Source organism: Xiphophorus hellerii, chromosome 24 (genome assembly GCF_003331165.1).
Source record: "Xiphophorus hellerii strain 12219 chromosome 24, Xiphophorus_hellerii-4.1, whole genome shotgun sequence".
In the NCBI taxonomy this organism is placed as follows: Eukaryota; Metazoa; Chordata; class Actinopteri; order Cyprinodontiformes; family Poeciliidae; genus Xiphophorus; species Xiphophorus hellerii.
Genome location: NC_045695.1, coordinates 7,534,912 through 7,561,845, shown reverse-complemented (window position 1 = coordinate 7,561,845; position 26,934 = coordinate 7,534,912). Strand labels below are relative to the sequence as shown.

Sequence of the window (26,934 nt, the reverse complement as noted above, 5' to 3'; positions counted from 1 at the left end):
AGCGTTACAATCCTTGGTTGTTTGAGTTTTGATATTTTCCTACTTTATTGACGTTTGATAGGTCTTGACCTACTCAGTTTATTTCTCTGTTTATTATTGTTGGAGAGGTGTTGCTATATTAGATAATTATTGTGCTCTTTCATCTATGCATTTTGGTTTATTCTCTTACGATAGTTTCAGGACTTTCTGTTTTTGTTTGTAGACCTTTTTCAGTCTTAGTTCATCTCGTTTTGTGTTAATTCGTCTCCTTCCCTCGGTTTCCACACTGTTTTTCTGGCGCTGCTCTCCCACATTTCCTCTGATTAGCTCATCTGGTCTCCTTTGCCATTTTCCACCCCTGTCTCAGTATTTAAGCTCTTAGTTTCTCATCATTTCCTGATGGATTCTTCCGTTTCTGTCTGTATGTCTATAAACAACGTTGGGCTTAATTGTGGGTCTTTACTTTGACTAAGCCTAAGCATATGTTAGCATTCTAACATATGCTTACGCTTTGATCTAAACCTTTACATTGTAGCCCTATGTTTAGTGTTTAGTCGTCTAGGGGTCAACCTGATTCAACAAAGGAAACCAACTAGAGAATAAATGTTGTTTTTACATTTTCGGCCTCCCTGGCAAACAAACCAGTTTACAGCCTATTAATTTGCTCACTGGGTTCTCAGTCTGTGGATGCCTGCTGCAGCAGCATGTGTGGATTCAGCACTGTGGACCATGCCAGCTCTGGCTCTGAGTGAACAATCACTGCAGCACACCGAGCGCCCCCTCCACCCCAAAAAAACAAAAAACTGCAGCGCTGATTACGGCACAAGCCTGTGTTTCTTCTTGATAAAAAAAAACAAAAAACATCCTGCTTGTTCAAGCAAACCGGAAAACAAAACACTGATTAGATGAGGCACTCTAATCTATCGGAGCTTGAACATCTTAATGTTGCAAACGAGTCGTGCAACAGGTTGTCAAAAACATACGCTGCGTTTGGATTTTGAGAGTAGTTCTGGAGCTTCTGCAGCTCAAAAGGCGGAGCAGCGAAGAAGAAGAAGCGGTTTTCCCTTTGGATGAGTAATGCCTCTGCGCCGCATGCTTCCCCTCTCTCTCTCTCTCTCTGGTTGTCAGTCACATATTGACGGTGTGGGGAACCACGTGTCTTCACTAACTGGAAACTTCCTCCACCCCAGTTGGGCTGCAGCAAGCTGCACTAGAAAGCCGGAGGTAGCTGCTTCCTTCAAAATAAAAGTCATGACAGCGAGCTTGGGTTGTTTGCACTGATTTGCTCTAAAACAAGAAAGTGTGACAGATTGGTTTTGCAACACCCCCCCCCCCTCCACCCCCCCAAAAAAAACCCCCAAAAACAAAACAAAAGTATTTTTGGCATTATTTGGCATTCAATTTTTTAGCACGCAGCAAAGTCGCTTTGAATATTAGTTTAACATTTAAATAAATGCAACGTAGTAAATTAGTATTTATACTGCTGGAACTTTTCCCATTCTATCAAGTCAAATCTCCAAAGTCCAACGTATTTCTCTGGGATTTATGCAGTAGATGAACAAGCACGGCATTGTTATAAACTGGAAGGAAAACATATATTTTTACATGAAAAAATACAGAAAAAATGCGTAAAATATAATTTTTTTTATTCATATTCTGGATTTAACACTGTGTAGAACCATCCTTTGCTCCTCCAGAGAACAATGCTCTTTCAGCTTCTCAGCTGGGGTTAGGTCTATGTTTTAACTAGACCATTTTAGCACATATCTTTCCTTTGTAGAGTTGGCTGAACTGGAAGATAAACATCTGGCCCAAACCTCAAGTGTTCTGCAACTTGTAACAGGTTTTCTTCCAGGATTTTCCTGCATTTCGCATCATCAACTTTGACCAAGTTCCCCCCACAGCATGATGGGGCCATCACCTTGTTTCATCATGTAGCTGATTAAAAATAATCAGCAGTTAGTTTTTTGTGTCCACCTCTCCTACAAGATTTACTCAAAGCGGACGTGTTTTGGCTTTCTTTCAACAATTGCTTCCTTCTTAACGTTTTTTTCCCCTACTGCAAGCCAAACCACTGAGCGCACATGCGTGGATCGATGGTGCCATGTCTTATTTTGATGCCGCACACCGGAACAGATGTTTGCTGTAACCGCTTCTACTTAGTTTGCTGGCTGGGTATCGATAGTCGGTGCACCTTGTCGCGTCGGTCCCCTCAGCGCGGCTGGAGAGGACTCTGATGCCCCGTGACTGGACGCAGACACCGCCGGGCTCCCGCGTCTTCCCCACATCCAGTTTCTGGACTGCTGAAGGCTCCACAGCCAGACTCCCGTAGCTTCTTCTTTTTTTTTATTATTACCAAGGTGAGGAAGAGCGGCAGGAGGAGGCGGAGAGGAGAGAGACAGACAGCAACAGCAGCAGCAGGATCTTGGCGCATTGGAGTTTATGGATTATTGAGAAACGCGGATCAAATATTCATAAGGATTTTTTTTTTTTTTAAAAAGAGGGAAAACACAAGGTGGGATAGTGTGAGAGATTCCCTGCAGTGATTCACCAGCAGGAGCACCGCTGATTTTTCATCCAGCGTGTGCGCTCAGCTTGTTGGCGTGTGTGTGTGTGTGTGTTTGGAAAGGAGCCCCCCCTGCTGCAGCACTTTCCTGCCGCACGGACGGAGTGATGCCACCGAGTTGCTGACGGACACCCGGCAGGTTCTCCGCACCCCGCCTCCCTTTCCTCCCCTCCTCCCGCACGGACGGACGCATCGACCCCCTGCGATCCCCACTAATATGCAATGGTTTTTTGTGCAGAAGCAGACAGCTGCCGCGTACAGCCGACTTCACGCTAGCGCCGCCGCATGCCTGACCGTCGCCGCCGCTCCTCTCCCCGCGCCGCGCGGCAGACGACGCCATCTGAAGAGAAGCGCTCCGGGGCTTTTCGCGCCGCGGCGGCCGCGCGGCACCAGCAGCAGCAGTAGCGACCCTTCCTCCGCAGCTGAGGACCACCGGCCGCTGGGGCAGCAGGAGACGGAGGAGACATCCGCCGCAGCGGTTGCGCTTTTCCAACCGCACGGGGGCGACGTCGACGCGGAATACTTGCGGCTGGTGGTCTTGGAGCTTGCGGGGAAAGCGGGCGAGAATCCGGGCGAAGAGCTGGGCTTCCTGCTCTTACTTTTGTCTATGGTGCAGATCGGGGGCGCGCCGCACCGCCGAACTGAGCCCGACAGCTGGCCGGTTCTGCTGGCATGCAAACAGGGGGGAGTATCAGCCCCCATGCGGTGGGTGAATTTTAGGCTGCCGCATCCGGAGCGTTTCTCCTCTTCCTTCTCTTCTTCTTCCTCCTCCTCTTCCTCCTCCCCCGTCTCGGCCAAATCCATGCGGTTTATTTGGAACAACATTTTCAGCAAAGGATCGCATATGCTGCAGTGTCTTTGTGGCAGGAGCCTCAAGAAAACCAAGAACCCAACTGGTGAGTTTGTTTGCTTGGTGCACGTGTGTACCTGTAACACGACAAAGTGACTGTAAAAGTGTTTATGATGGAGTTGACCTGTGCATGTGGGACTGGACTTTCTCTGCAGTAGCATGGGCAGCGAGTGAGAGCTCTTAAAAGGGGAGAGCTGATGATGCAAACTAATTAGCAACACTAATATATAGATGTAAACCTTCAGGATCAAACAGGCCACATTTATGGAGCAGAAATAATGCGGAGAAACTTTTTCCTCCTGTATTCTCAGTTGTAAATGTTGCAAACTCCAAATCTGAACGTTTCAATCACTTAAATTAAATGCTTGTCACATCAAGCATTATGCCTGTCTTGTTAATCTCCTGAAACTCATAAATCATGCTCCCAAGAGAGCAAGGCAGCAGACTTTCCACTGTCTGCTCTGTGTGATGGACTGACAGTGGGAACTGCTCACAGTATTGACATATTGACGTTTTAGAAAGATGGCTGGCGTGTCCTGCCATAGAGTATTTAGAGGACAACATAAGAGACCAAAAGATGATTTTATTATTTGTTTTTAATCTCTAAAACGACATAAAGTGGAAAGTTTTGTAGAGTTCAGCAAACTTTTCTACAAACTAAGCCAACGCTCGCTGAAGTGATGCGAAAGCTCCAGGATGTGTGACACCACACGGCCGTGAGCAGAGAATAAAAATGCAACCAGTGTTTCCGCGCGGTAATGATGAGATCAGCCGTTAGTGGCGATGTGTCTTCTCTTTGTCCTTTAATGGCAAACAGCCATATCTTTTGGATGAGTGATTACAGAGCGCTGTCCTTTCAGAGTCTGGAGAGTTCAGAACGATTCAGCACCACGGACAGCAGCCTTTAAAGTCTCTATGGACTTCCTTAGTTCGCTGCCTGGACTGTTGCTTTACCCTGGTCTGTGTTTTAGACTGTTTCATACATTTGGCTGCAAACATTTTCTCAGATTAGATCAAAGTGTCTCCAAAGTTGAGACCTAAATCTACTTGAGAATATGTGGTAAAGTCTGAAAATGGTTCTTCTAAACCACTCAAACTGTTTTTGTCCTCCTTCCAAAACCCTGCAGCCTGTAATTAAAAGAAAAAGAACAACAAAAAGACACTACATGAGTGCATGTTTTTTCCCCTCTGGGCTTTGGCTGAATATCTTCTCATTACTTCCTCTTTGCTAATTTGATGAAGCTCCTTAAAGTCAGACTTGCAGCATTTACGGGGGGGGGGGGAGACACAAGCAGCCATGTGATGCACAAGCGGAAACTTTTTACCGCACTGCTTCGGTAGGAGTATTTTTCAAAAACAGTGTTGCGTTAAAAAACACTTTGATTGTGGTGCATGAGTAAAGTTATAATCTTTGCTTTTTAACAAACATCTCTGGCAGATTTTACTGATTGCTTTTCAATTAGATTCACAGTTAGCACCCTGATTTGCTTTCCCACTAAAAGTGGGACTACCCATTTAATTGAATGTTTTCTAGTTAATTCTAGTTTGTTTGCCTTCGATGCAGCCACAGTTCTGTGGGAATAGCTGGAAAGGGAGGCTCAGAAACTTGGCTTCTTGCATGTATTGTTTTGCCATGTTCTGCAATTAGCCGATGAAAATGTTATCTCGCCCGCCCACGTACGCACTCGCGCACGAAACCCACAAAAAGTGCTGCATCTCCGAGAAGCACAAGTTATCCCAGCAGCGTCCTGCCGCTCGGCTCATAATCTTCCAGCAGCTTCCTCAGTTCAGCTGCTGGCTTTCTGCTTTTAATTAAAGACAAACTAGGAAAACCATCTGGCTGCTCATTGGTGTGTATTTAAACTTAATGTATGTGTCTATTTCTTTTTTTTTTTTTACAAAACTCAGCATCTTGCTGGATTGTTCTCTTCAGCATTATTGCAATGGAGGATTTCCATGAGTCCAATTCCTGTTTCCTGCAGATGAACCCATCGCATTCATTGTTGGAAGTAATAAGGCACAAGAATGTTCCCCGGACCTTCAATAGCACATGCAGGCGTGGACTCCCATTCATCCTCGTGTATCTGCCCATCTTCTTTGGAGAGTTGCTGTTAAGGCTTCATGCTTTATGTTTTATTCAAGCCCTGTAGTACAGCAGCAGGGTCTTGCTGTTTCTGGAAGGAAAAGTCTCTCAGTCACAAATGGACTCCATTTGGTAGCTTACGTTTTCAGTTTCAACAACGTTCAGAGTCAAGTCACTAAGTGATCAGAGGGAGAGCTTTGTTGTTTTCTCCGAGCTTAAATTTGTCCTTCTGGATTGTCGTTTGCATGCCATTACGTCGTTCGAATATGATGAGCGGACAGAATCCCCATGACGTCTGTCCTCTGAAGTCACCCGTGGGGTTTCGGTTTAGATATGTGTGTGTGTTTGTGTGTGTGCGCCCTCATTAGCTCATGGGTTTTGTTGTCCAAACACACTGAGTCTGCACAAAGATGACTTTGCTGGACTGGTCTGTTTTTGCCTGGACTCATCATGTCCTGCATGTCAAACTGAGCAAGAAAATCTGCGTCATCATACGTCATCTTTTATATAATCGGACCTGAAAACAAGTTCTTCTTGCAAAGATGACATCCTAGTAGTATTTTTTGTAGTACATTAAAATAACCCACCAGTTGTTCAAACTGGTGCAACTACAAGGGGGGCAAACCTCATGGTGACAAAATTCCCAAATTAGCATGGTGTTATGTTAAAAGGTGTTTTCCCCCTAAACCTGACAGCTGCTTAAAAATGAAACATCACTTTAGTGGAAGTTTGGTTCTCCTTTCTTAGCAGAATCATTTTAATCCAGCCACATTAGAGGTTTTTTTTTTTTTTATCTTGAGCGGGCTGAATTCCACGGCATTTAAGTTCAGACTTTGACTAGGCCATTCCAAAACCTCTGCTTTGGATCACTGTAACGCTGTGATTCAAAGTACCAGTGACTCATTGCTGGGTATGCTGGATCATGATCCAGGGTTTTCAGGGTTCTGCAGTTAGTCGTCCAGGTCTGAGGAAAGTCTTGAGGATCATCTAGATGTTTTTTGGCCAATGTGTGACCAGTGTTTTTTAAATACTGTTTAATTGCACTGTAGATGTGAAGACATTTCTACATCAATAACAGGATTATTCTTTGTTCTAGGCAGGTTTCTGTGGGGTTTGCAGGTGTTGGACTTCAAAAAAGTGCTCCACTTTTATTTTTAATTTAATAATAATATATGATTATTATTATATTTCATGTCAGTCTGGTATGTTAGATGTCACGCAGGCAGATTGTAAAACAAGTGGAAGCACTTACCTACAGCAGCAAGTTCTTCTGTAGATTCTACTTCTGTTAATTTCAGGATTCTGGAGCAGAAAATTGTGTTGCATCAAAATAAAACGTACAGTAGCTCACGTTACCTCTCAATGGTTACACAGTTCCGACTTGCCTAGGATTATTTCTTTTTTGGTTTCAGGCTAAATGACTTTTGAACGATTGCTTTTAATTTTATTTACATTTTACGCTGCTCTCTCACATTTCTGTAGCTGAAAGCTAGACTTTGATAGACACATTTTCTTGGTTTTATGTGTAATAATGCATTTTCTCTCTTTATTAAATCACAAGTTAAGTCATCCACGCCCCGCTCTGAGTCCTGCAAAACCAGGGAATGTAATTTGTTGATGGTTGAACCCAAAAAGACAGAGATTGGGCCAGAGCAAGATAGGATATTCATGTTGGAATGGCCTAGTCAAAGTCCAGACCTATTTCTAATTGGAAGATTGTTTGCAGAAACGTTCAATATAAACTAACTGAGCTTGACAGAACTACATGGATAAATTAGCTGAAATTAAAGACTTAAAATAAAGCATGTAGCATTTTCCTTCCACTTCACAACTGTGCAAAACTTTCTGTTTTCTTATAACAACATCCTACTTAAAAGGAAGATTTTAGATGTGAGGCACCACATTTAAGAAGCTGGAGACAGAACCCCCCCCACAAAAATGTATGCATTTCTACTATAATAACGTAGCACATACAGTAGATGACAGGAATATTTCTATGTCAAACAAAAGTATTGTTGATCCAATTGTAGCTGCGTCGCGTGGCGGGAGCGCTGTAATTTTCAGACTGATGCAGTGAAGTAAAGAGGAGAACCGGGGAGAGACGGGTGTTTGTGTGCAGGCATGCGTGTGTTTGGACAGCTAGAGCTGCAGGTATCTGCCATCAGAGGCTGAGTGCTGAGTGTTGCATTTCCAAGGGCACTTAGAAAGCAGCGGGGCATCAAAGGCTTCACTGAGAAGGGGTTTCACAGGCTGAATGATAAGAAGCAGCGAGACTTTTGACGACAACTCAGTTCATTTTGAAACTGTTTAATCGGAGAGAATGAAAAGATCAGAAATTGATATTTTCTTTTTCGACGTGGCCGAAAAAAGAAACCTCCTCCCAATGCAAGAACTTTCTACTTGAAGAAATTGTACTGTCAATTGAAACGCAGCTACAGAACATCTTGAATGACAAATGTCAAACTTGTTCTCCTGCTGTATCTAGCATAAAGTCAAACATGGTGGTGGCAGTGTGGTGGTCTGGGACTGCTTTGCTGGTTCAGGTTATGAACGATTCGACTATAATTTCTGCCCAGTCATCCTTTTGTAAACTTGAGCGCAAAATGGACGTCGGACCCGCAGAAGGACAATGATGCAAACCTTTTAGCCAACATTTGAAAACTTGCATTTAATGAAAATTCAGGCTGTTTCTTTCTGGTACTGAAACATGTTTAATGATCTTTAACATTAAAGCACAACCAAAAAGAGAAACTTTTAATAGTGGGAACTACTTTTCATATCTCTGCTCTCCACCTCTATCACACACACTTAAGCTGCCTTCATCCCTACCTCGTCTTTGGTAACCTTTTGCCTGATGACAGCCCTCCATGACACAATAGCCCTATCTGTGGGACTCAGACTGAGTGTTGCTGTATGGGTTCACTTTTGAGGCCCCAGTTGGGGGGAGTTTCAGAAGTGGATGTTTCTTTTTTTTCACCCAGGAAGTGATCTAAGCAGGCGTTTTCAGGTGTGTTTTAATGTGTGCCATGGACTTTGAGTCTATTCTGAAGGTAGCAGACAGGCGAATTAAAAGCGCTCTGGGTAAAGCCGAGGCAGGTAAGGAACGTTTACTCTGAGAGCATATCATAAATATCTTCCATTTAAATGTAATGTCTTTTCAGTAATATTATAATTTAAGTAAATCACAGCGAAGGGTTTGGTTTTACGTTACAAATTTAAAGAGCTTCAGTTTTGCTTTGTAAAAGGCGTTGTTTTAAATCACTGAATTTAGTTAAAGTTTGAGTTTGCAATTTAAATATGTCTTGATCACAGAGTTTAAATAAGGTACTCGGAGTGTTTCCGCGATGTGTTAAAGACTAAAGTTTGTCTGAAATGTATCTGATTTTAATGAAATCAAAACAAAATGCAGTCAAAGTGATAATCTGCGAAAGTCTGATTTCAATCACTAGCCTAAGAAAATCTGTCTGGCTTAACTTGTAATATTTTTTGACTAGTAGCAGAGTCATTCTTAACAGCAGCGTTATGACGCTTTCAAATTATGACAATTAAAATACATTGTTTGCATTGAGATGTCTTAAAATTTTCTGATTCACATTAAATTCTTCTAAGAGCTGATGTTGCTGATTTATTTATCTACCAATATTAAGAATTTATTGATAATTGTTCAATCTATCTGAGTGACTTGTTAACTTTTCTCAGCATTTTCATTTAATTTTGCAGAAAAATAGTTCTTCAAATGTGCCACAGCCAACATCATTGGCAATCTTTACTTCTTCCACACCTTGTAAGTTTGGAGCGATAGTGAACATAACACTCTGACACGCTACATCAAATGTCTCTTGTAGTATTTGATAAGTCTGGCGTCTCTGGGTAGCATCTGTCTGGAGATTATTATACTGTATAACTGTGCGTATGTGTGAGAGTGAGTGCATTCATTTGTTGAAATTCAACTACTCCTTCAGAAGTCATTTAATTAGTAAATAGTCAAATTGTACAAATATAAGTTAGCAGTAAAAACTGTGTTGGTCAATTGTTACTGCTAATGAGGTCTCTAGGATACATGTTAGGGTTTATAATTAAAGTCCTGAGAAAAAACATTTACAGATTTCTTCAGTTTTAGCCACTCTTAAGTTTTTTTTGTACCTCCTTCATCAGAGACTTAGAAAATGGTGAGAAACAGAAGAAGTAAGGGAACAAACAGGGACCAGAAACAATGGAGCAACGACCAGATATATATTTTTTCCACACAGGTGCATTTTTTTTTGTTTGGATCATGTTTTTTCTGTAATTCATAAATTTCAACCGTGAATTGCTTTTTGTATTTACTCACTTTATCTGTGTCTGGTAGTCACATCAGTTTGCTGATCTGTGACAAGAAGGCAAAAAGATCATAAATCTTTCAGACTTTATTGGTGCTGCATTCTCATTTGGTAATTTTGCCTGATCCTTTTAGAGCACCGTTTTGTACTGCGATTAGCTTTGACAAGCTACTTTTTCTTTTTCTTTTTTTTTTTTAACATTTGCTCTTAAATCTTCTTGTACCTTGAAGTGTCAGTTTTCGGTCTGCATTGTTGTGCAGTTCGGATTAGATGCACCATCTTCTTATTGTCAGAGGGATTAGCGTGCTCAGATGTATACACTTGGGGGCACATATATCTATAAAAAGTCGTTCTTTTGATGCAGTACTGCGAGTAAAACGGATTTAATGTTACTGACTGGCTCAGAAAGTCATATAAATCATAAAAGAAGTTTGAATTCGAACCTAAACGTCACTAACAGAGGATGGGGAGAAGCAAACCTGTTGTGTCCTATTCTAAAATTTACCGCCTGGTTTTTGGCTTTTTACATAATTATTCAAAAGTTGTGACTTGACAGCTGGCATTCCAGTTTTTAACAAACAATGTGAAATGGTTTTCCAGGTGATAAAAAATATATATAGAATTTTTTGTGAAGCTCTGAAAGTTTTGACAGTTTGACCAAAAGATCATTTTGTTTATGGCATTTAAAGTTTTTGACAGGTAAACAAAGCTTTTTACATTCATGCAAGATGTTTTTTTTTCTGCCTTGAAGTTCCAGTAAAAATTTAATAAAATTAGATCAAGAAAAAAAAACCAACTAAAACTTTTGTTCATTATTTGTTGTTGCAGTACTTAGTTTTGCCACAAGAGGCAGCAAGGGTATCCATAAAACTTTATTGACTTCAGGCCTGGGCTGAAATTAATCCTCAAATGGCAGGAACTGCTGTAACATTGTCAAAATATAAACTGCTGGATTGTTTTAAAATCATTATCTTTAGCTCTGAAGCTCATGAGAAAAAAAAAAGGTTTTTAGACTTGTCTTTTATTGCACAATAAACCGATGTGTGTTTAAAAATTATTTCCCCTGCTATTTATTTTTCAAAGATAATAAAATAAATCTCAAAAAAACTGAGGACTGATGCAAACTTTTATTGATGTTAAGGGAAAAAATGTCTTACTGTAAGGGTGAAAATTTAAAATACCATGTAATGTAAGTTACTTTATTTTCTTTTGTGCATGTTACAGCTCCTAGGCCTGCATATGAATTAAACATTGAAGAACCTTTTTTTTCCTTATTGCTTTTAGTCAGTGAGAGGTGGATTTGCTGCTGTGCTTTGATTAACCCAACTGCACTAGACTTTAAGTTAAAAACCCAATGGCCAGACTTTCTCTTTCAGGATTTTATACTAGAGAGCAGAATAAAAAAAACAACAAGTTTTTACTTGTTTTTTCTGCTTTAACGAGATCCAGGCGACGTATTGAACGGTGTAAGGTTTGGCAGAAATGATTTCAAACAGCTTCTGTTTCAAGCTCATCTTTCAGAACAGATGATCATTTTGCTTCCTCTTACAACGACCTACCCTAGTTTTGAGTCATTACAGCGGGACCAGAATGTCACGGAGACATAAACATGTTGGAGCCGTGCAAGGAAAAAAACCTAGTTTGGCCTGATTAGTTCAGACCAGAGGAGGGCGCTTACCGAAGGAAACATTTACTTTCTGACCCACTAAACACAGTGGGAGGTGGAGCTCTCCCACATATGACAATGCATATGTCAATGTGGATAAACTCACATTGACATATGCTGTATATTAGATCTTTCTGATACTGTTACATCTGCCATGTGCTTCTTTAGCTCAAGCTACACTTCTGGGTTTGCAGCATTTGACTTTATAAATCAGCGGAGGTCTCGACCAGTTCAATGTTACTCAGTATATTTACAAAAATCAGCAAAACGTTTCAGTTAATTGTACTTTGAGTGTTTGGGAGCTGAGGATACTAATTATTTTACTGTTTTTCTGCGACATCTGGCTCATATCTCAGTGATATTTCAAGCTGGTTGGGGTTGATAGGAAGATGGATGGAGGTGAACACAGGACAGTTCTGGGAGAGAAACTGCTAAAACTTCATCTTCCAGAGTTTACTAAGAATCTGTGAAAAGACTTGAAAACTGATCCCACTATGGCTGCAACTAATGATTATTTTAGTAATTAATTAATACCTCAGTTATTCAGACAATTAATCAATTAATTGGATAAAAGATAGAAGATAGATATAGATTTTTCATTTAACTGCTTAAGCCTTTTTTGTTTAATATTCGAAATATATTAAAAGATGCAAATAAACAAATAATCCAGTTCCTTTTGTAAATAAGAAAAGAAACAGTTTGTTGCACAAACAGCAATACCACAGCATTCCTTTAGTAAATCTGAAACAGGTGAAGCTAAAGCTTATCATGAGTTTTGACTAAAACACATTTAATATATTTGAAAAGTCTACATTTTTGTACAGTTTTGGTTTAGTGACGGCTCTGAAGGTGTTTTTTTTTTTTCGCTAAATAGCCTTTTTTCTGAGTCTGTATTCTCCAGTTAGCAATTAATTGATTACTAAATCTGTTGACAATTACTTCAACAATCAATTAAACAATCACTATTAAATTGATTAATCGTTTCAGTCCTAGAACACACACACTCTACATTCAGTCTGACTGAGTTGTGCAAAGAAGCTGCTGCGCAAAGTAGATTGATTTAGTTTTGAAAAGACAAAATGTCAGAGGTTATGAAAACTGAAATGTTATTTCATACTTGGGACTTCTGCCCATATTTACCCAAAGCAACTTGACAAAAAAAATCTGTTTTTCTGTTCAGTTGATTAGAGGTCTTGGCAGGATTGCCGTGGATATTTGATAAATATGTTTTGCTCTGTACATATGTGGGCCTAACAGTTTCCAGCTCTTGTGGAAAAAGGGAGCTTTTTACATTAATGCAGGATAAAATTGGAGGTTTTTGCAGTGAACAGAAGTGGAGTGTGGATGTGATGAGTTCGGTTGAAAGAGAAAGAATGAAGGAGCTGATATTGTGCAAACTCATAGGCCAGTTTATATTGCTTTGGGGTGTAAGGCTGCAGTTGGACCTCTGTTAGCTCCAACTTGAGCATCCAAAATGACTAATGTTAATCCTGATGCTCTTTTGCAATTGTTGCCCTACGGCCGTTTTATTTATTATTAAAAATGTCAGCGTACCAACTCAAATCTAATCATTTTCCCCCATGTGTGAATTTTGCTGCACAACGTATCAAAAAAGAACTACTTGGATTTCAATAACATTAGATAATTGTATGCAGGCGTTCTTTGCCAGTAATATTTGGTGATACTTCCTGTTTTTAGAAGGTGAAATTTTGTTTTCAAAATGACAGATTATAGCCAGAAGCAGCTTTTTTTAATAAACCCTTGTTGTTAGGGAGGAAAATTTAAATTTGCTATGTTTTGGAGAGCTTGGAGAGACTTTGCAGAAGGACTGTTGGTTGGTCTGAAGAAAGAATAAAATCTGCTTCCCTCAGGAAGTGAAAGCAGAGACCGTCCCAGACTGTTTGCTTTTATTGCTTGACGCACGTCTCCAGTATCACATGGAGGCTTGGGGCAACAGCTGCAGTGTGACAGATAGGGGTGGCGGTGACAATCCTCAAGAAACCAACACACTTCGCAGACTCTGTGAGGAAGTTTTCTCCAACTTAAAGAAGGTTTTGCTCAATCGTCAGACCTCTTAAAACACACAGTGGAAGGCATCTTAGCAACCGCAGAAGCTACCATCTACAATCGTCTTTATCGTCGCTCTTGAGGGAACAGTCAATGAGGGCCAAGGACAAAGGAATGCCGCTCCTGGATTGGCTGTTTTACAAACATCAGCCAGTAGTGTGTAAAGTAGCATTGTGCCTCTGTATTTTAGCTTCCCAATCTGTGTTTTCTTTCAAATATTTTAGATGATTTGCATTCACAGTCCACAGAAAACCTCAAATAGATAAGTAAATGGATGAAGTTTTCTTCTGATGTAAGACTGACAGTGTTTCAGCCTTTACCAATGGATTTACATTCTGATCTTCACCTATAATCATAAGTTATATTTCATAACTAAAATAGCGAGTGTCAAAGTTATTGACTGATAACCTAGAACATCTGTATGTTTATTTTTTTAGCTTCGACTCTCACCGCCTTCTTTATTCAAAATGACACTTCAGGGAGTTCTCCCTCCAGTCTCGTTATCTTACTTGCGTCTCCATACTCCCCGCTGTGGTTCTGACGTCTTGGAGGGATGGATGTGGAGCAATTATCGAGCTGCTCTGATGCAGAACTTTCCATGTTCTCTTGTTTTGTGCTGGAAATCGTTGCTGATTGCTTCGGTTATCTGCTTCTATTCCAGCTGCGTGTGAACTCTTATCTCGGCGGGAAAACGGGAAACGAGAAAAACGCGACAAATCTAAACCCGACATCGAATGTATTTGCATCGAAAAGTAGCCGCTATTTTAACTCCAAAGCGACAACGAGTAGCCAGTACTCGGAAAATGAGCTGCTACTTCAGCCAGCAGCTGTAGAATGAAGTTAAAGTTAAATGGGCTGAAAAGAAATAGCCCAAACATCTGACCCCACATCCACACAAATGTGGCACAGGAGCAGAGGACATGGTGAGATAGAGGAGAGCGTGGCAGTAGCTTAAGATTTTGTAGAAATCAGTCTTGGTGCAATTTGAAACAAAAAAACAAGTTACTGCAGAAAAACACAAAAGGAAACTCAAAACATTTGACCAAACTCTGAGGCATTCTTTCTCTCATTTTAGTGGCATTTAGCAAACAGAAAGCAGTTTTGTTACTGTTTGATCTGATTTAACATCCGACAGTGAGGAATAAAACGTGCATGAACAGTAGAGTTCTGGTTTCAACTGTACGAATGACATGGTCTCAAGCAAACAATGCCTCTTTAAATCGAATATACTGAATACAATTGTTAGAAACTCCACGTGTTTTCATAGTAGTGTTTCTTAGGGTTGGCTCTACTTAACAGGCCTGATTAGCTTCAATTCCCCCGATCAGACAGATTTGTGACGTTGAACCTTACTTAGGAGAACAACTGGTAGTCGGTACAAAACGGAGAAACGGGGAGGAATATTCAAGACGAGGGAGGAATCAGACAGAGCTGGACGAAAAGTGTGTGTAAGGGAGTGAGAATGAATAATTTAGTCCCTCCATTCCCTCTCTGCTCCTCCCTGCTGAGTTGGTGATGTTGCAAAGATAGACGACGAACAAGGACAGTGAGGGACTAACTATCAAGAAAAGATGGAAGATAGGATGCTTTAGGAGCAGCTGTTTGTGTTTTACAGTAACTGTGTGATTGGGTGGGTGCGTGTGTGCGTGTGTGTGTGTGTGTGTGTGTGTGCGTGTGATAAGATCAGAGGCGAGCCCACAACCAGGTGAAGCTTCAAACAGCAACGATTTATGTAACTGAAACCAGATGTGCGTGCCTGCTTGTGCGCTGTCCTCTCAGCATTCAGCAGGTGTTTTGCTCCTTCCTTTTGGAGACCCACCTGCGTCACTAATCGCGCGTTGCCAGGGTAACAGCGGTCTTTCCCATGCAGGCGGCAGCACAAGCGCCCTGCGTGAGTGAATTATGACTCATCCGGCGCGCGGCTATCCTCACACTCCCGTCTGGGGGAACACCCACCCACATCTGTCATCTCCCCCCGCCCGTTTCTACTTCTCCTCCACCTGGAGACTGTGGAGGACCTGTGCAGGTCCAAGCAACATGACACAGGTTGAACATTTAACTGGAGCGTTTGATCGCAGCAGGCAGAAGAGATCAGTCCCCATGACTCACGAGGTAAAGAAAAGTGTGCCACCTAGAGAAGGAGTTCATAAGTTCTTATATTGCAGAGACAATTAAAACCGACAGGCGTTCATTAAAAGCAACATCTCTCTTTGTCTGAATGGGACAAAACAGGTTAGAAATTGCCATTTTAAACAGACATCGTGGATTAAAATGGACTTTTTTTAATTCCATAATGCTTTTTTAGATTTATTTTTAATGTACTCTTAATGTCAAAGTGTCTCAAGTCACATTTTGTGCTTCCAGTTTGTTCAGTACACTTTGGAGTTTTTGACTCGACTCCGTCTGAGTCATCTTGTTGATTTTATTTTTCATTGCATTCCTGTTTGTTGGTAATTCTGGTTACTTTATGTTTTCTGCTTGTGATCCCTCTCTTTCTCTGGAGTAATTTAATTTATCTTGCATCACCTTAGCAAGCCTCTCTGTTATTTCTGGTTTTCTTTATATAACCGTGTTAGTGATTCCAAACAGGCGTTTAAGCAATTCACAAATACTTCAAACAAGAATCCACACAAATTTATTTTAATGTTAGTAATGAAGGGTATTATTTAATTTAGCAAAATTTCCTAATCATGACAGAACTAAATGGGTGCTAATATTTTCCAGCTCTAAGACTTTGAGAGAAACCTGACCTTTACTTTAGTGTCACAGACACAGCCAGCTGCCCCCTTCTGACTCTTTTCTAGAACTGCACCGCTTCTTCGTCACAGGTGAGAACCTTCAGCACAGTCAGACAGATTTAAACCAAACAATGCTACTGCTTTTAAAAATATATATCTACTGTACACATGAATAATGTTTTTGTTTCTTTCATTTTATTTTTGAAACTATTACACCGACTCAGACCGGACTGGAGGTTCTGACACATGAATTGTCTTTTGAAGTCAGAAGTACGTTTTTTCTCACACAATAATTGATTTTTTGCAGATGCTAAATCTTTTACTTAATTTAAGATGGTTCTAACATATGCACTTTAATTAATTTAATTTGACAAAACATTTATTGACATTGATTTTAATTAGCTACATTTACATTTCTTGCACTTAGAATTAGAACAGAATTAGTGTTGATTTTATATTCATCTTCCACACTTTTATACAGTGACTTTATATAGGGAGGTGTAAAGGAACTATGATGAGTAAATAATCATTGCTTGTCTTACATGTCGATGCTTTCCAATTGACTTAGAAATTCAAATGTGAATTCCAATACAATTTGCTGTCAACAACTGCAAGAAGTTTGATTTCAGACATTTTTTCTTGTGCAACAGTATGATCAAAAGTTTGTTTTTTTGAGTTAGTTAAAAGTATTAACCAGATATTAATATTGATTATCATTTATAATTAGAAATTGTGTTTTATTTAAGCTGCTTTCACATTGTTTGCTACTTTACTATGAGTCTTGGCGTAATAATATGGTAATACTGGTCTAAATGAGAAAATGAACTGGTTTTGTGGAATATTCAGTTCAGTTTTTTCGTGCGTGTTATTATAAAGCACTTTGACTAACATTTTGAAATGTATTTTTCTACATTCTTTAAATATATAGTATACTTACAATGTAAGTTTTTTGTATTTTTACTATAAATGCTATAGTTAATCTTTCTGCTGTAAATCGATATTGTTCTCACAAAGTATACTGCTTTGGGTTCTGAAATAATTTAGATAAATAAGTAAATATATATACAGAATAAAACAGCAAATAATTTTCATAACTTAAATTACTGGTGAGAAAATCTGATTCAGAGCTGTTAAATTTTCTTAATAGTTTAGCACTTCGGCAACCAGAAATGGCAAATTTCTCTTTTATTTTTGCTAAGCATGTCAAATATATAAGTTATTTATTTAGTTATGATATAAATTATAATCAATATAGGTCCAGAGTTATTATGTCTGATTTCATTGTCTTCTTCATGTGAAGGATTGGAGGACAGTGAAGAGGGAGGGGAAAAGATGATTATTAATATTACTGTTGCCCTTTTGGATCTCTAGAGGGCGCTGTTGCTTCTGTATAGAGCGACAAGAAACTCGGGCGTGAAGATGCTCCTCAAATGTAGTGAAACATAATTATGTAGTCATGTTGGCTGTCAATGCAACCACTGATGCACAGCATTTCTTATTTTTTGGCGTTTTGCAGGTGTCAGTTTGTAAGATTTGCAACTTTGTCAGTTTTCTTTCTGACCATGCTTCTAGGAGGAAAATAAAAAACTGGGACGGGCAGACATATTTCTTTGAGGAAAAAGCTGGTGCAGAGAGGAGGGAGACGAATTTTCCTTTTTGGGGTCTAATCGCTGCACCTTGCTTTTCTGGGATGGCATAAAAAGCAACCCTGTGGCTGAATTTTAATGTAAATGTGGCTCTGATTTATTCATAACTCCTTTGCCTGGACTGACCTGGATAGAAGTGGGTGTACACATCTTCTCCTTGCACACATACATAAACAGAGCACATTCATACCTCTGTGCATATTTTTGTCAGTCATATAGACGAGCAAAAAAACTAAAATATGTTTAAATTTTCATATCGCTGCAGCATCAGGTGATGCAGATAGAAAGTCTGGATTCTTGTGGAAGATTCTGGATTTTTCTTCAGTACATTTGAAAACAAATTAGTTAAAAAAACACACAAAAAAACAATTAAAGTCGTAAGAATGCTTCATCCGATTTTCAGCATTTATGTTTATTTTTGAGTTACTTCAACACTCTTAAAGTACATATCCCATATCAACTCCACATAGAACTACGTCACAATTGATCATTTGAGTTAGCAATGTATTGTAATATCAAATAAAGTCATCAACTAATTGCGGGTAATTTTCTCGGAGATGCTCTGCTGCCACCTAGTGGCTATTATATCCAGACGTGTTTGTGTTTGTGACGCTGTCCATGGTGCTGAAATGAGCTCAAATCCTTCTGGCAATTTCTAATCTTTTATGTATAACTAAATCTTATTTTTTATAATTATTTTCAGTTTTTTGGGGGGGTAATATATAAAAACTAGAGGGTGATGTTTATCCTAGCCTGCATTTTATTTTGGGACATGGCACTTTTCTTTTCCCCCTTAAGCATTGCCTGTCATAAATATACACTACCTACCTCTATTTGCTCTAACATGCATATAAAAAAAAACTAAATGTATTTTCAGTGGGGCATATTTCAATAATTATACCTTTATTGCCGAATCAACTCCTGTTACTGGCTCTGACGTGCTTCTATATGTGTATATATTTACGCCATGCAGGAAATGTCAGCCATAGTAGTTAATCTTCCAGCTGGAAACCTGCACCTGAAAGATAAAAGCAGACATGCCAGGCTGTGCTGCAGCTAATCAGCCCATCAATCGAGCCCACCTTTTGCATTTTTAAACCGTTTATTCAGACAGCCGTTCCTGAGCTGAATACAGACAGTTGGGAATGTGTGAGGAGAGAGATAATGAGCCGGGCAGGTTTCAGTGTTTGCACCATACCTTTATGCACAAGAAGCAGAGGTTAGTTGTTGGTCCTTTACGGTCAATGTGTTTCATGTAGGATGTTTTATGACCTCTTTGTGGATGTTTGTGTTCATATCAATCTGAGGCTCATTGGGTTATTTTTTTTTTATCCTATTTGGTTGTTTCCCATTAATTTTGATATTCTAAATGGCAACAAAAAGCATAGTGCATCTCAACCATTAAGAGTATACACAAAATGTTCACTTATTTCAGTATTTTAATTCAGAAAGTGAAACTATTTTAGATTTATTACAAACTAAATTTCCATTTATTTTTTGTTAATGACTATTATTCTGGTTTGCAGTTAATGACAACACAAAATTCAGCTTTCCAGAAAAAATTTAATATTACAAAACTGATTGTTTCTATTTGTTTTTAATCGCCCGGCAAGGGGTCTTTTTGTGGGCTTTAGTGTCCCTTTTTCAAAGTAGGCTGACAGGAAAGGGGGGAAGACTGGTCCAGGAGTCGAAAGCGCGACAGCCGCGCCGAGGCCACATCACATCACGGCACGCCTGCAAAATGGATTTTTATGACAGAAATGTTATATTACTGCCTATGCATTCAGCTGAAGTTAATCACAGTCAGTGAAGCTGGCTGGCTGGAGAGTTGTTTCCAAGCATATTAATGGAAAATTTAGTGGAAGGAAAATATGTGGTAGTAGAAAGGTGCATAAGCCTTAAAAGGACTATGACGGAAAGTCTGTTTAAAGACAGGACAATATGTAAAATGTGCCTTTTACTTAATTATTTATGTTTTGTTTTTTTTAGCTAAATATCATGTTATAATGTTACTGCTTCATCAAAAACATACTTGATACATCCAAAGCAACAAACTTATTTTTTATTGATAATTTGTAACATTACAATTTCCCTCAGAAACTCAGTTCTAAATTTCACATAATGATATAAGCAATCTGCCTTCTCAATCAACCATATTTTGGTTGATAGTTTACCTGGTTTAATCAGGCTGTATTGTTCTCCTGAGACAAAACGCGTCTGTCAGGTTTCCGCTCAGAAGGCTCATTTCTCCCGCACCTGCTCCTCCGTCTCCTCCTCCCTCTGGTCGCATCTTGCCACCAGACAAACAACGAACACCTCGCCGGACCTCAATGAGGACGGCTGGGTTGTTGTTCGGAGCGCGTGTGTCACTGCGCGCTTGGCTCGCGGCTACAGCAGCTGTGTAGCCCCAGACAGCGCTCGCGGACTCAAACGTCAAACTACCAGAGCCGCTGTCAGGGGGACATCCGGTCATCCCCTTCAAAATAAAATTTTGTATACCCAAAGATGCGTGGTGGGCAATGATAGAGGACATTAAATTATATATTTATATAGTAACCAATTATGAAACAAATAATAAACATTAAATTTTGTCAAATGCCATCAAGCTGTGCACATCCAATATGTTCATCAGTGCTACACTTTCTACTAATCAAAGTAGACTTAGTGTTTTTTAGCCTTGATTCAAAGAAACTCAGTGTTTCTGCATCTTTGCAGTTTTCTGGACGTTTGTTCCAGATTTGTGGCGCATAGAAACTAAGTGCTGCTTCTCCCTGTTTGGTTCTGGTTCTGAGAATTGCAGAGTCGAGCTACACTGAGTAAGCACCAGTGGAAAACAGTCTTCAATACTATACGTTTCATGGTAAGGAATGTTATTCCCTCATCAAAAACCTGCCAGGATTGTTGCCTTGATTCATTCATGCATGTTTGAGAAATTCTTTCATTTCAATGTCAGTGTCAGCTATGCAAAACGCCTGGGTGGACCCAGCACCGCCTTCGAGGCTCAGCTCCTTCTCAGAGCTGGAGTTTCCAAGCTTCTGAGCTTCCGCCTCCCAGAGCACCCCTCCCCCGCGTCTCCACCATTCAGCTATTCAGACTAGCCACAGGATAAAAATGTTGTGATGAGTTTCTGATCGTGGACTTTCAAAAAGAGTAAAGGTATTTAAAGAGATCTTCAATATAATTCCATTCAATATGTACAGAAAATGTATAACTGAATGACAATAAAGCCGGTCTATGTCCATGTCTTAAGTTATGAAATCAAATTTATTTTAAGTCATATTTGATATAAACAGCATTTTTACAACCGAAGGCTAATTAGGCTATAAAATAGCCCTATGTGCCTTGAAAATACATAATATTGCCCCTTTAAACATAAAAAGTGAAAATAAAATGTATTTTATTACTGATTTATCATGAGATAATCCAATCGCCAAAACAAATGTGTATAATAGTTTGGCTATTTTTCTGAAATGATCATTTAACTTTTAAAAATTAAGAGGCGGAAAAGAGAAGATTACGTTTTATTTTGAAAAACCGGATTTGCTGTTTCAGGTGAGTGGGTCTCATTCCACGCAGCTGGAGCGGCTCGCGGTTCCAGCGCGCGCCGCTCTCTTCAGTCAGCGGAATACAAACAGACCTTCTCACAGAAGAGGACATAACTGCTTTCTGGGGCTTTTTCAATCTGATTTTTCTTCCATATTTTTACTTGGCTCGCCTGTTGACTATGGGAACACGAACTGACACACACGCTCCGGGAATTTAGCGCTGAAGAAGCCGCTCAGTGACTGCTGTTGACTGACGGACAGACCGGTGAGACGTGACGGACAGGTACCCCGCTGCGCTCCTCAAACCTATGGCCTGAAGGATAGTCGGCAGACAAGATGCTGTGACCTCGAGTGTTTATTCTGGACTTCACCGTGCTGGAGCTGAAGTATGGGGCTGTTATAGGTGGTAAAGCGGAGATTTTGGGGGGGAGGGGGGTAGGGGGGTCCGTGTCTGAATTTTTGTCTGCGCTCCGTCCCCTCCGGTGGACACTGAACAGACCGGAGACGCGGACGGAGACGGCATCGCTTTCCTGTCGTCTGTTTCGGCGGAGACATGGCAGCTGCCATCGCCAGCGGTTTGATCCGCCAAAAGCGGCAGGCCAGGGAGCAACACGCCCACCGACCGACCGCTCACCGGCGGCGGAAAAGCCCCGGTAAGAAGCAGGGGCTGTGCAACGGCAACCTGGTCGACATCTTCTCCAAAGTCCGGATATTCGGGCTGAAGAAGAGGAGGCTAAGGAAGCAAGGTGTGAAAACGCACGCACAAATCTAGTTTCCATTCACGCCCAAACGGCTTGTGCACAAACACACTCTGACACACACGCGCGTGCACACACACACACGCACACACACACGCACACACACAGTCATGTGTTGTAGTGGCTTATGGTTCACTAGTTTGCAGGTACATCCATTATTGAAGCCACAGATTCGTCTGTCTGGTTTCAAACCCCCTCCTGAGTGTCTGTGCGCCTCACACTCTAAAACTCATAATTTAAAGATTCAGCCTCAACAAATTACCTCATTTCTCCTTTTACCAACTCACTCTGCGTGAACTGTTGTTTTTCCATCTTGTGATGTAAAGCAAAAGTCAAAAATGTGCCCCATTCAAATCCCATAGTTCCCTCTAAGGTGATAGTTTTGGGTGGAATGGCTCACTGCTTTGGGCGGCATCACAGGGGGGGCGACACACTTGTTGCACCCAGACTTTATTTGTAATGTATTTATGTGATGAAAATTTGCAGTATATTTATCTATATATACACTAAATAGAGATTCCTTCAAATACACGTGAAGACGAACGAACCCTTTTCAAGCTCGGCTCTTGTATCCAGAACAGCTGCTGCTCGTTTTCGAATCACAGTCTGGATCCAGCCCCCTCAGGAATGAGGAATGATTGCATATGCCGCAGGAATGAATGCAGCTTAATGAGAATGTTGTGATTGTGTGCTATGGGAAGCGTCGGGGAGATGAGTGCTAATCAATTGATTGTGTTGGAATCCAGCAGGTGATGGTGTACGGCACGGGAAGGAAGAGGAAAGATTTGTGTTGGCATGGGTTGGTTCTTACTGGTTCGGTATGGTAAACGAAGGGAATCTGTGTCCTACCTGCTTAGTTTTCCTTTCTCTTTGTCTTCTGGCCTCCTCCCAGCTTCATGTCCTATTTTTCTCTCAAATCTTCTTCACTTTCCTCCTCATGCCCCCTTTCTTTTTCTCCTCCTCTTGCTCTGCTCTAATCCTCTTCCCACCTGAGGTCTTTCTCTGCCTCCATCTTTTCCTCCTCAGATCTTTCCACTCTCCTTTTCCAGCTTCATATGACTTTTCCCCCCCTCTTTCTGCTTCTTCTGCTTCAAGCTCTCCATTGCTCCTCTTTTCAGTCACAAGAACCACTAATATATTTATATATAAAAAATCTCATTGCTGTGTTTGCATGAGAAAAATCGGCAACATCCCTGTCTGTCTTCTAAAGGTTTTGGACTAATATCGATGAGTTCAGTTTAGTCAATTCACTTATTTATTTATTTTTATAATTTTGTGTGAGATTTCAGCTGAAACAAAAGCTGCTAACAAACATGATCTCTACTCCGTTGGGGCTGCATAAAAATATAATCGAAACCTCAATCAAAAATCTAATTTACAGCTTTAAGAAATTCCTTTTGGCTGAGTCACACCGTCGGGAGGTGAAATCTATCAGCTGTATAACCAGATCAGACAGGAATTCACATCTGTAGAAAAGGTTGTCTGATAGAAAAATATGTTTTACGTTTAGTTTCATTGATGAAAGTGCGTGACATCAAAGAGATTATGTCCTGGGAGGAGGAAGGAGACGAAGGAGACGTAAATGACCTTTCATGCAGCTTCCCCAGACTGTGTCCTCTTTTCTCCACTGGGCAGGGTCTCCTGCTTTCCTTTCCTCTCTCAATAATTCTAATTATTAAATGAAATTCCAGCGCTACAAACACATCCGGTGCTCATTTGCTGCTTTAAATTATAGAGCTATTTGCAGAAGAGGAAAACAAGAGATTCCGTCTGCTTGGACGTGGCAAATAATTGTCAATTTCCCTTATCAATTAAATGCGTTTTAACAACGTGGATTGCTTCCGACAGCCTGAGGTGATGAACTGCCTCGTTGTTTGCTTTGTGAAATAGCTACAGGTTTACGTACACAAATGCTCTCATATTGTGTCTGCGTTGGGCCACAAAAAGCACAAACCTGTGTCAAAGTATCCTTCCTCCCTGGATTTTCTTCTCGCTTTGCAATCACAAACTTCATTACATTGTAGGGATTTTAGGTGATTCAGCAACACAATGAAGTGCGTAATTGTGAAGTGGAAGGGAAATAATCGGCGGTTTTCAAAATTCTATCAAACAGAAGTCTGAAAGGTAAAGTGTGCCTTTCTCAACCCTCCGAGTCAGTGCTTTGAAGAGGCGCTTTCTGCTGCAGTTACAGCTGCAAGTCTTCTGGGATTTTTCGCTCGTTCTTCTTTGCAAAATGACTCATGGTAACTCAGATGGAATGGAGTCCTTCCACATGTTCTAAATTGGATTTAAGTCTGGACTTTGACTGGGCCAAATGCTCTAATTGTAACCATCCTGTTGTAGATCTGTGATGAACGTCTGCCCCAGTCTCATGCTTTTTTGCGAATCCCCTCCCCCCATAAACTTTAACCAGTGTTTCAATCCCTGTTGTAGGGGGAAAAAATACACCACCACAGCATGATACCACCCCCACCGTGTCGCATGCATGCCAATCAATCTACACCAGACCCCTTATTTGCATATTTGTGTCACCTGCAACAGCAAGCAGGACTTCTTATTTTACTTCCATATTTTATGAGTAATTTTATGCTCGTTCTTGGAGAGGAAAGAGCGTTTAAAAACAGATTTTGCTGCAGTAAATCCAATCCATATTTGTGTTTGTTAACGAGGAGTCTTGAGGTTAACAGTTCATCTGGTACTGCAGCTTTTTGCTCATAGCCGTGATTGTATAAAATCTGTGGAGACTGTGAAGGCGGAATTGATAATGCGCTGAAACAAGAACTTGCTTCAGAGATGTAAAGTGCAGAAAAGTCTCTTGAAATAAAGAGGAAGATTTGAGGGGTAAAAACCCGCAAAAATGGCTACAGAAGCATTTGATGGAGACAGAAATGTTTTTTGAACCAGCAAACCATCCAGCGTGCTGAAGCCTGACCTGGTATTTAGTCAGGACATGTAAAGGCGCGCCCGTGTCTCCCCGATCACATGCGCATTTCTCTGGAAGAACATGAGTCAAAGGCTAAGTTAAAAGGCAGCTCTTTCTCTCTGGTTTCATGCTGCAACGGAAACGTGACTCCAGGTGGAAAAAAGAGAATCCCTCAAAATAAAAATGACTCGACTGGAGAGCCAAACCAAATTGTTTCACATTAAAGACGTTGCTGGTGATTAATGTAACCCAGGGAGAGTCAGGTCTGTGACAGGCTGTCTGGACAGGGCGTTTCCTTGCCTCGAGGTTGATGCAATTGCTCAATAAGCATAATCAATAAATGACACCGGTGTTTTTCCTATTAAAGTCTCGGAATCTGGAATAACATGTGAAAGCATAAAGATTGTTTGAAGACCTGCAAGGAATTTGATCATAATTTTTTTTTGGCATTAGTTCAGGTTCATCATTCCAGATCTGCCGTTTACATCTCAGTGTGTGTCTGTAATCACTTATCGAGCCGAGGTAAATGAGGATAAAATGGGTGCTGCACATGAATTCCTCACTTGGGTGCTTTTTCGTTTGTCAAGATGCTGCGTGCGCTGCGATCTTTAATGCCTCGCTTGTATGAGGCGCCGCTCTGTACGCCGTTTAGCGCCGCGTGTTGACGAATTAACAGACAATGCAATATGTCAAATCCGCGTGGCAGCCTTGATTGGCTGACTGATTCAATCAGATCACATTGTCTCCAAAGATGGGCAATGTGGGAGCAAATCCACGTGCGTGTGTATTTGTAAGTGTGTGAGCGTGTGAATGGGGGAATACCCTTTCTCTGGAACAGTCTGGAATCAGGAGACTGTTCCCATGGCAACATGAGGATGGGAATTTCCCTAGTCACAAAAAAAAGGAACACCGGCGATACTGGGAAGAGTGGGAATTTCACCTTGGTTACTCAGAAATTGTGGGTCTGATTCTGATGAAACGGACAACCAGGTGGATGAAGGGATGCACGTGTATAAAGACCCACATTTACGCTACCTGAGATTATTAACTCATTTTCATATACATATGCGTTATCCTGCTAAACTGATCTAACAAAAGGAGAAAAACATATAAAAAATAAAAAAACGTGGTAGCATAAATGTGCACAAATGAATTCACGTCTTACAATAAATCCAGCAGAATTTAACTCCCGGTATTCAATATACCTTGATGCCATTTGCTGGTATTAAGGTGTATTGAGTTTTTGGAAAGTGATCATTTTCAAAACAACAACAATAACAAAAAAACACATGTCCTTTTCTGCAAGTAAAATTCATTTTTGGTTTTTCATATCAGCTAGTTTTTTCCAGTTGAATGTAACTAGAGTTGGGGGAAGCTAAGTGTGCTAAATGTTTTCAAAGTTAGCAAAATGGGAAAGCATTAATTGAAAAATCAGCTTTGCTATTAGCAGAAGAGTGTCCACCACTGTATCTATGTTTATTTTCCAAAAATCAATAAATAAATAATGAACATAACCAATAAACATGAAAGCAAATTGCATTAAAGATCTTCTTTAACTATTCCTTTGGAAATATAGTTTTAACTATTTTATAGCATTTATTTCATAACATCCTGAATGTAAAGAACAAAGAATCAGTCTGAGTATTAATGTCATATTTTTAATTTTTAAAATCCTGTATGTAGAAGCGGGAGGTCTGCCAGGAACACTGTGGGCTGTGAAAACTGCAGCCCAGGTTGTCATCTGCTGGGCAGCACAGCTGCAGCAAGTCAAATATATCTCTGCAAGTGTTAATG

At 40.5% G+C, this 26,934-nt stretch overlaps 1 protein-coding gene and 1 long non-coding RNA gene across 3 annotated transcripts in view; one reads left to right on the top strand and one right to left on the bottom strand.

Annotated features, from left to right (window-relative positions):
* Positions 1 to 1,478: 1,478 nt before the first annotated feature.
* LOC116716146 (fibroblast growth factor 14-like) overlaps positions 1,479 to 26,934 on the top strand; it is a 50,798-nt gene continuing 25,342 nt past the window's right edge. The window contains exon 1 of one of the 2 annotated variants that reach the window (XM_032557021.1): positions 1,479 to 3,441. In XM_032557021.1, coding sequence (XP_032412912.1) covers positions 2,763 to 3,441 — 679 coding nt within the window. In that variant the 5' untranslated portion in view covers positions 1,479 to 2,762. Of the gene's footprint in view, positions 3,442 to 21,888; positions 22,206 to 26,934 lie in introns of those variants that run through there. The other variant, XM_032557022.1, reaches the window with a different exon arrangement.
* Positions 18,581 to 20,486, bottom strand: LOC116716148 (uncharacterized). Its single transcript, XR_004338396.1, has 2 exons — positions 20,089 to 20,486; positions 18,581 to 18,932 (listed from the first exon to the last, which is right to left on the bottom strand). It is a non-coding gene; the product is annotated as an uncharacterized LOC116716148 (long non-coding RNA).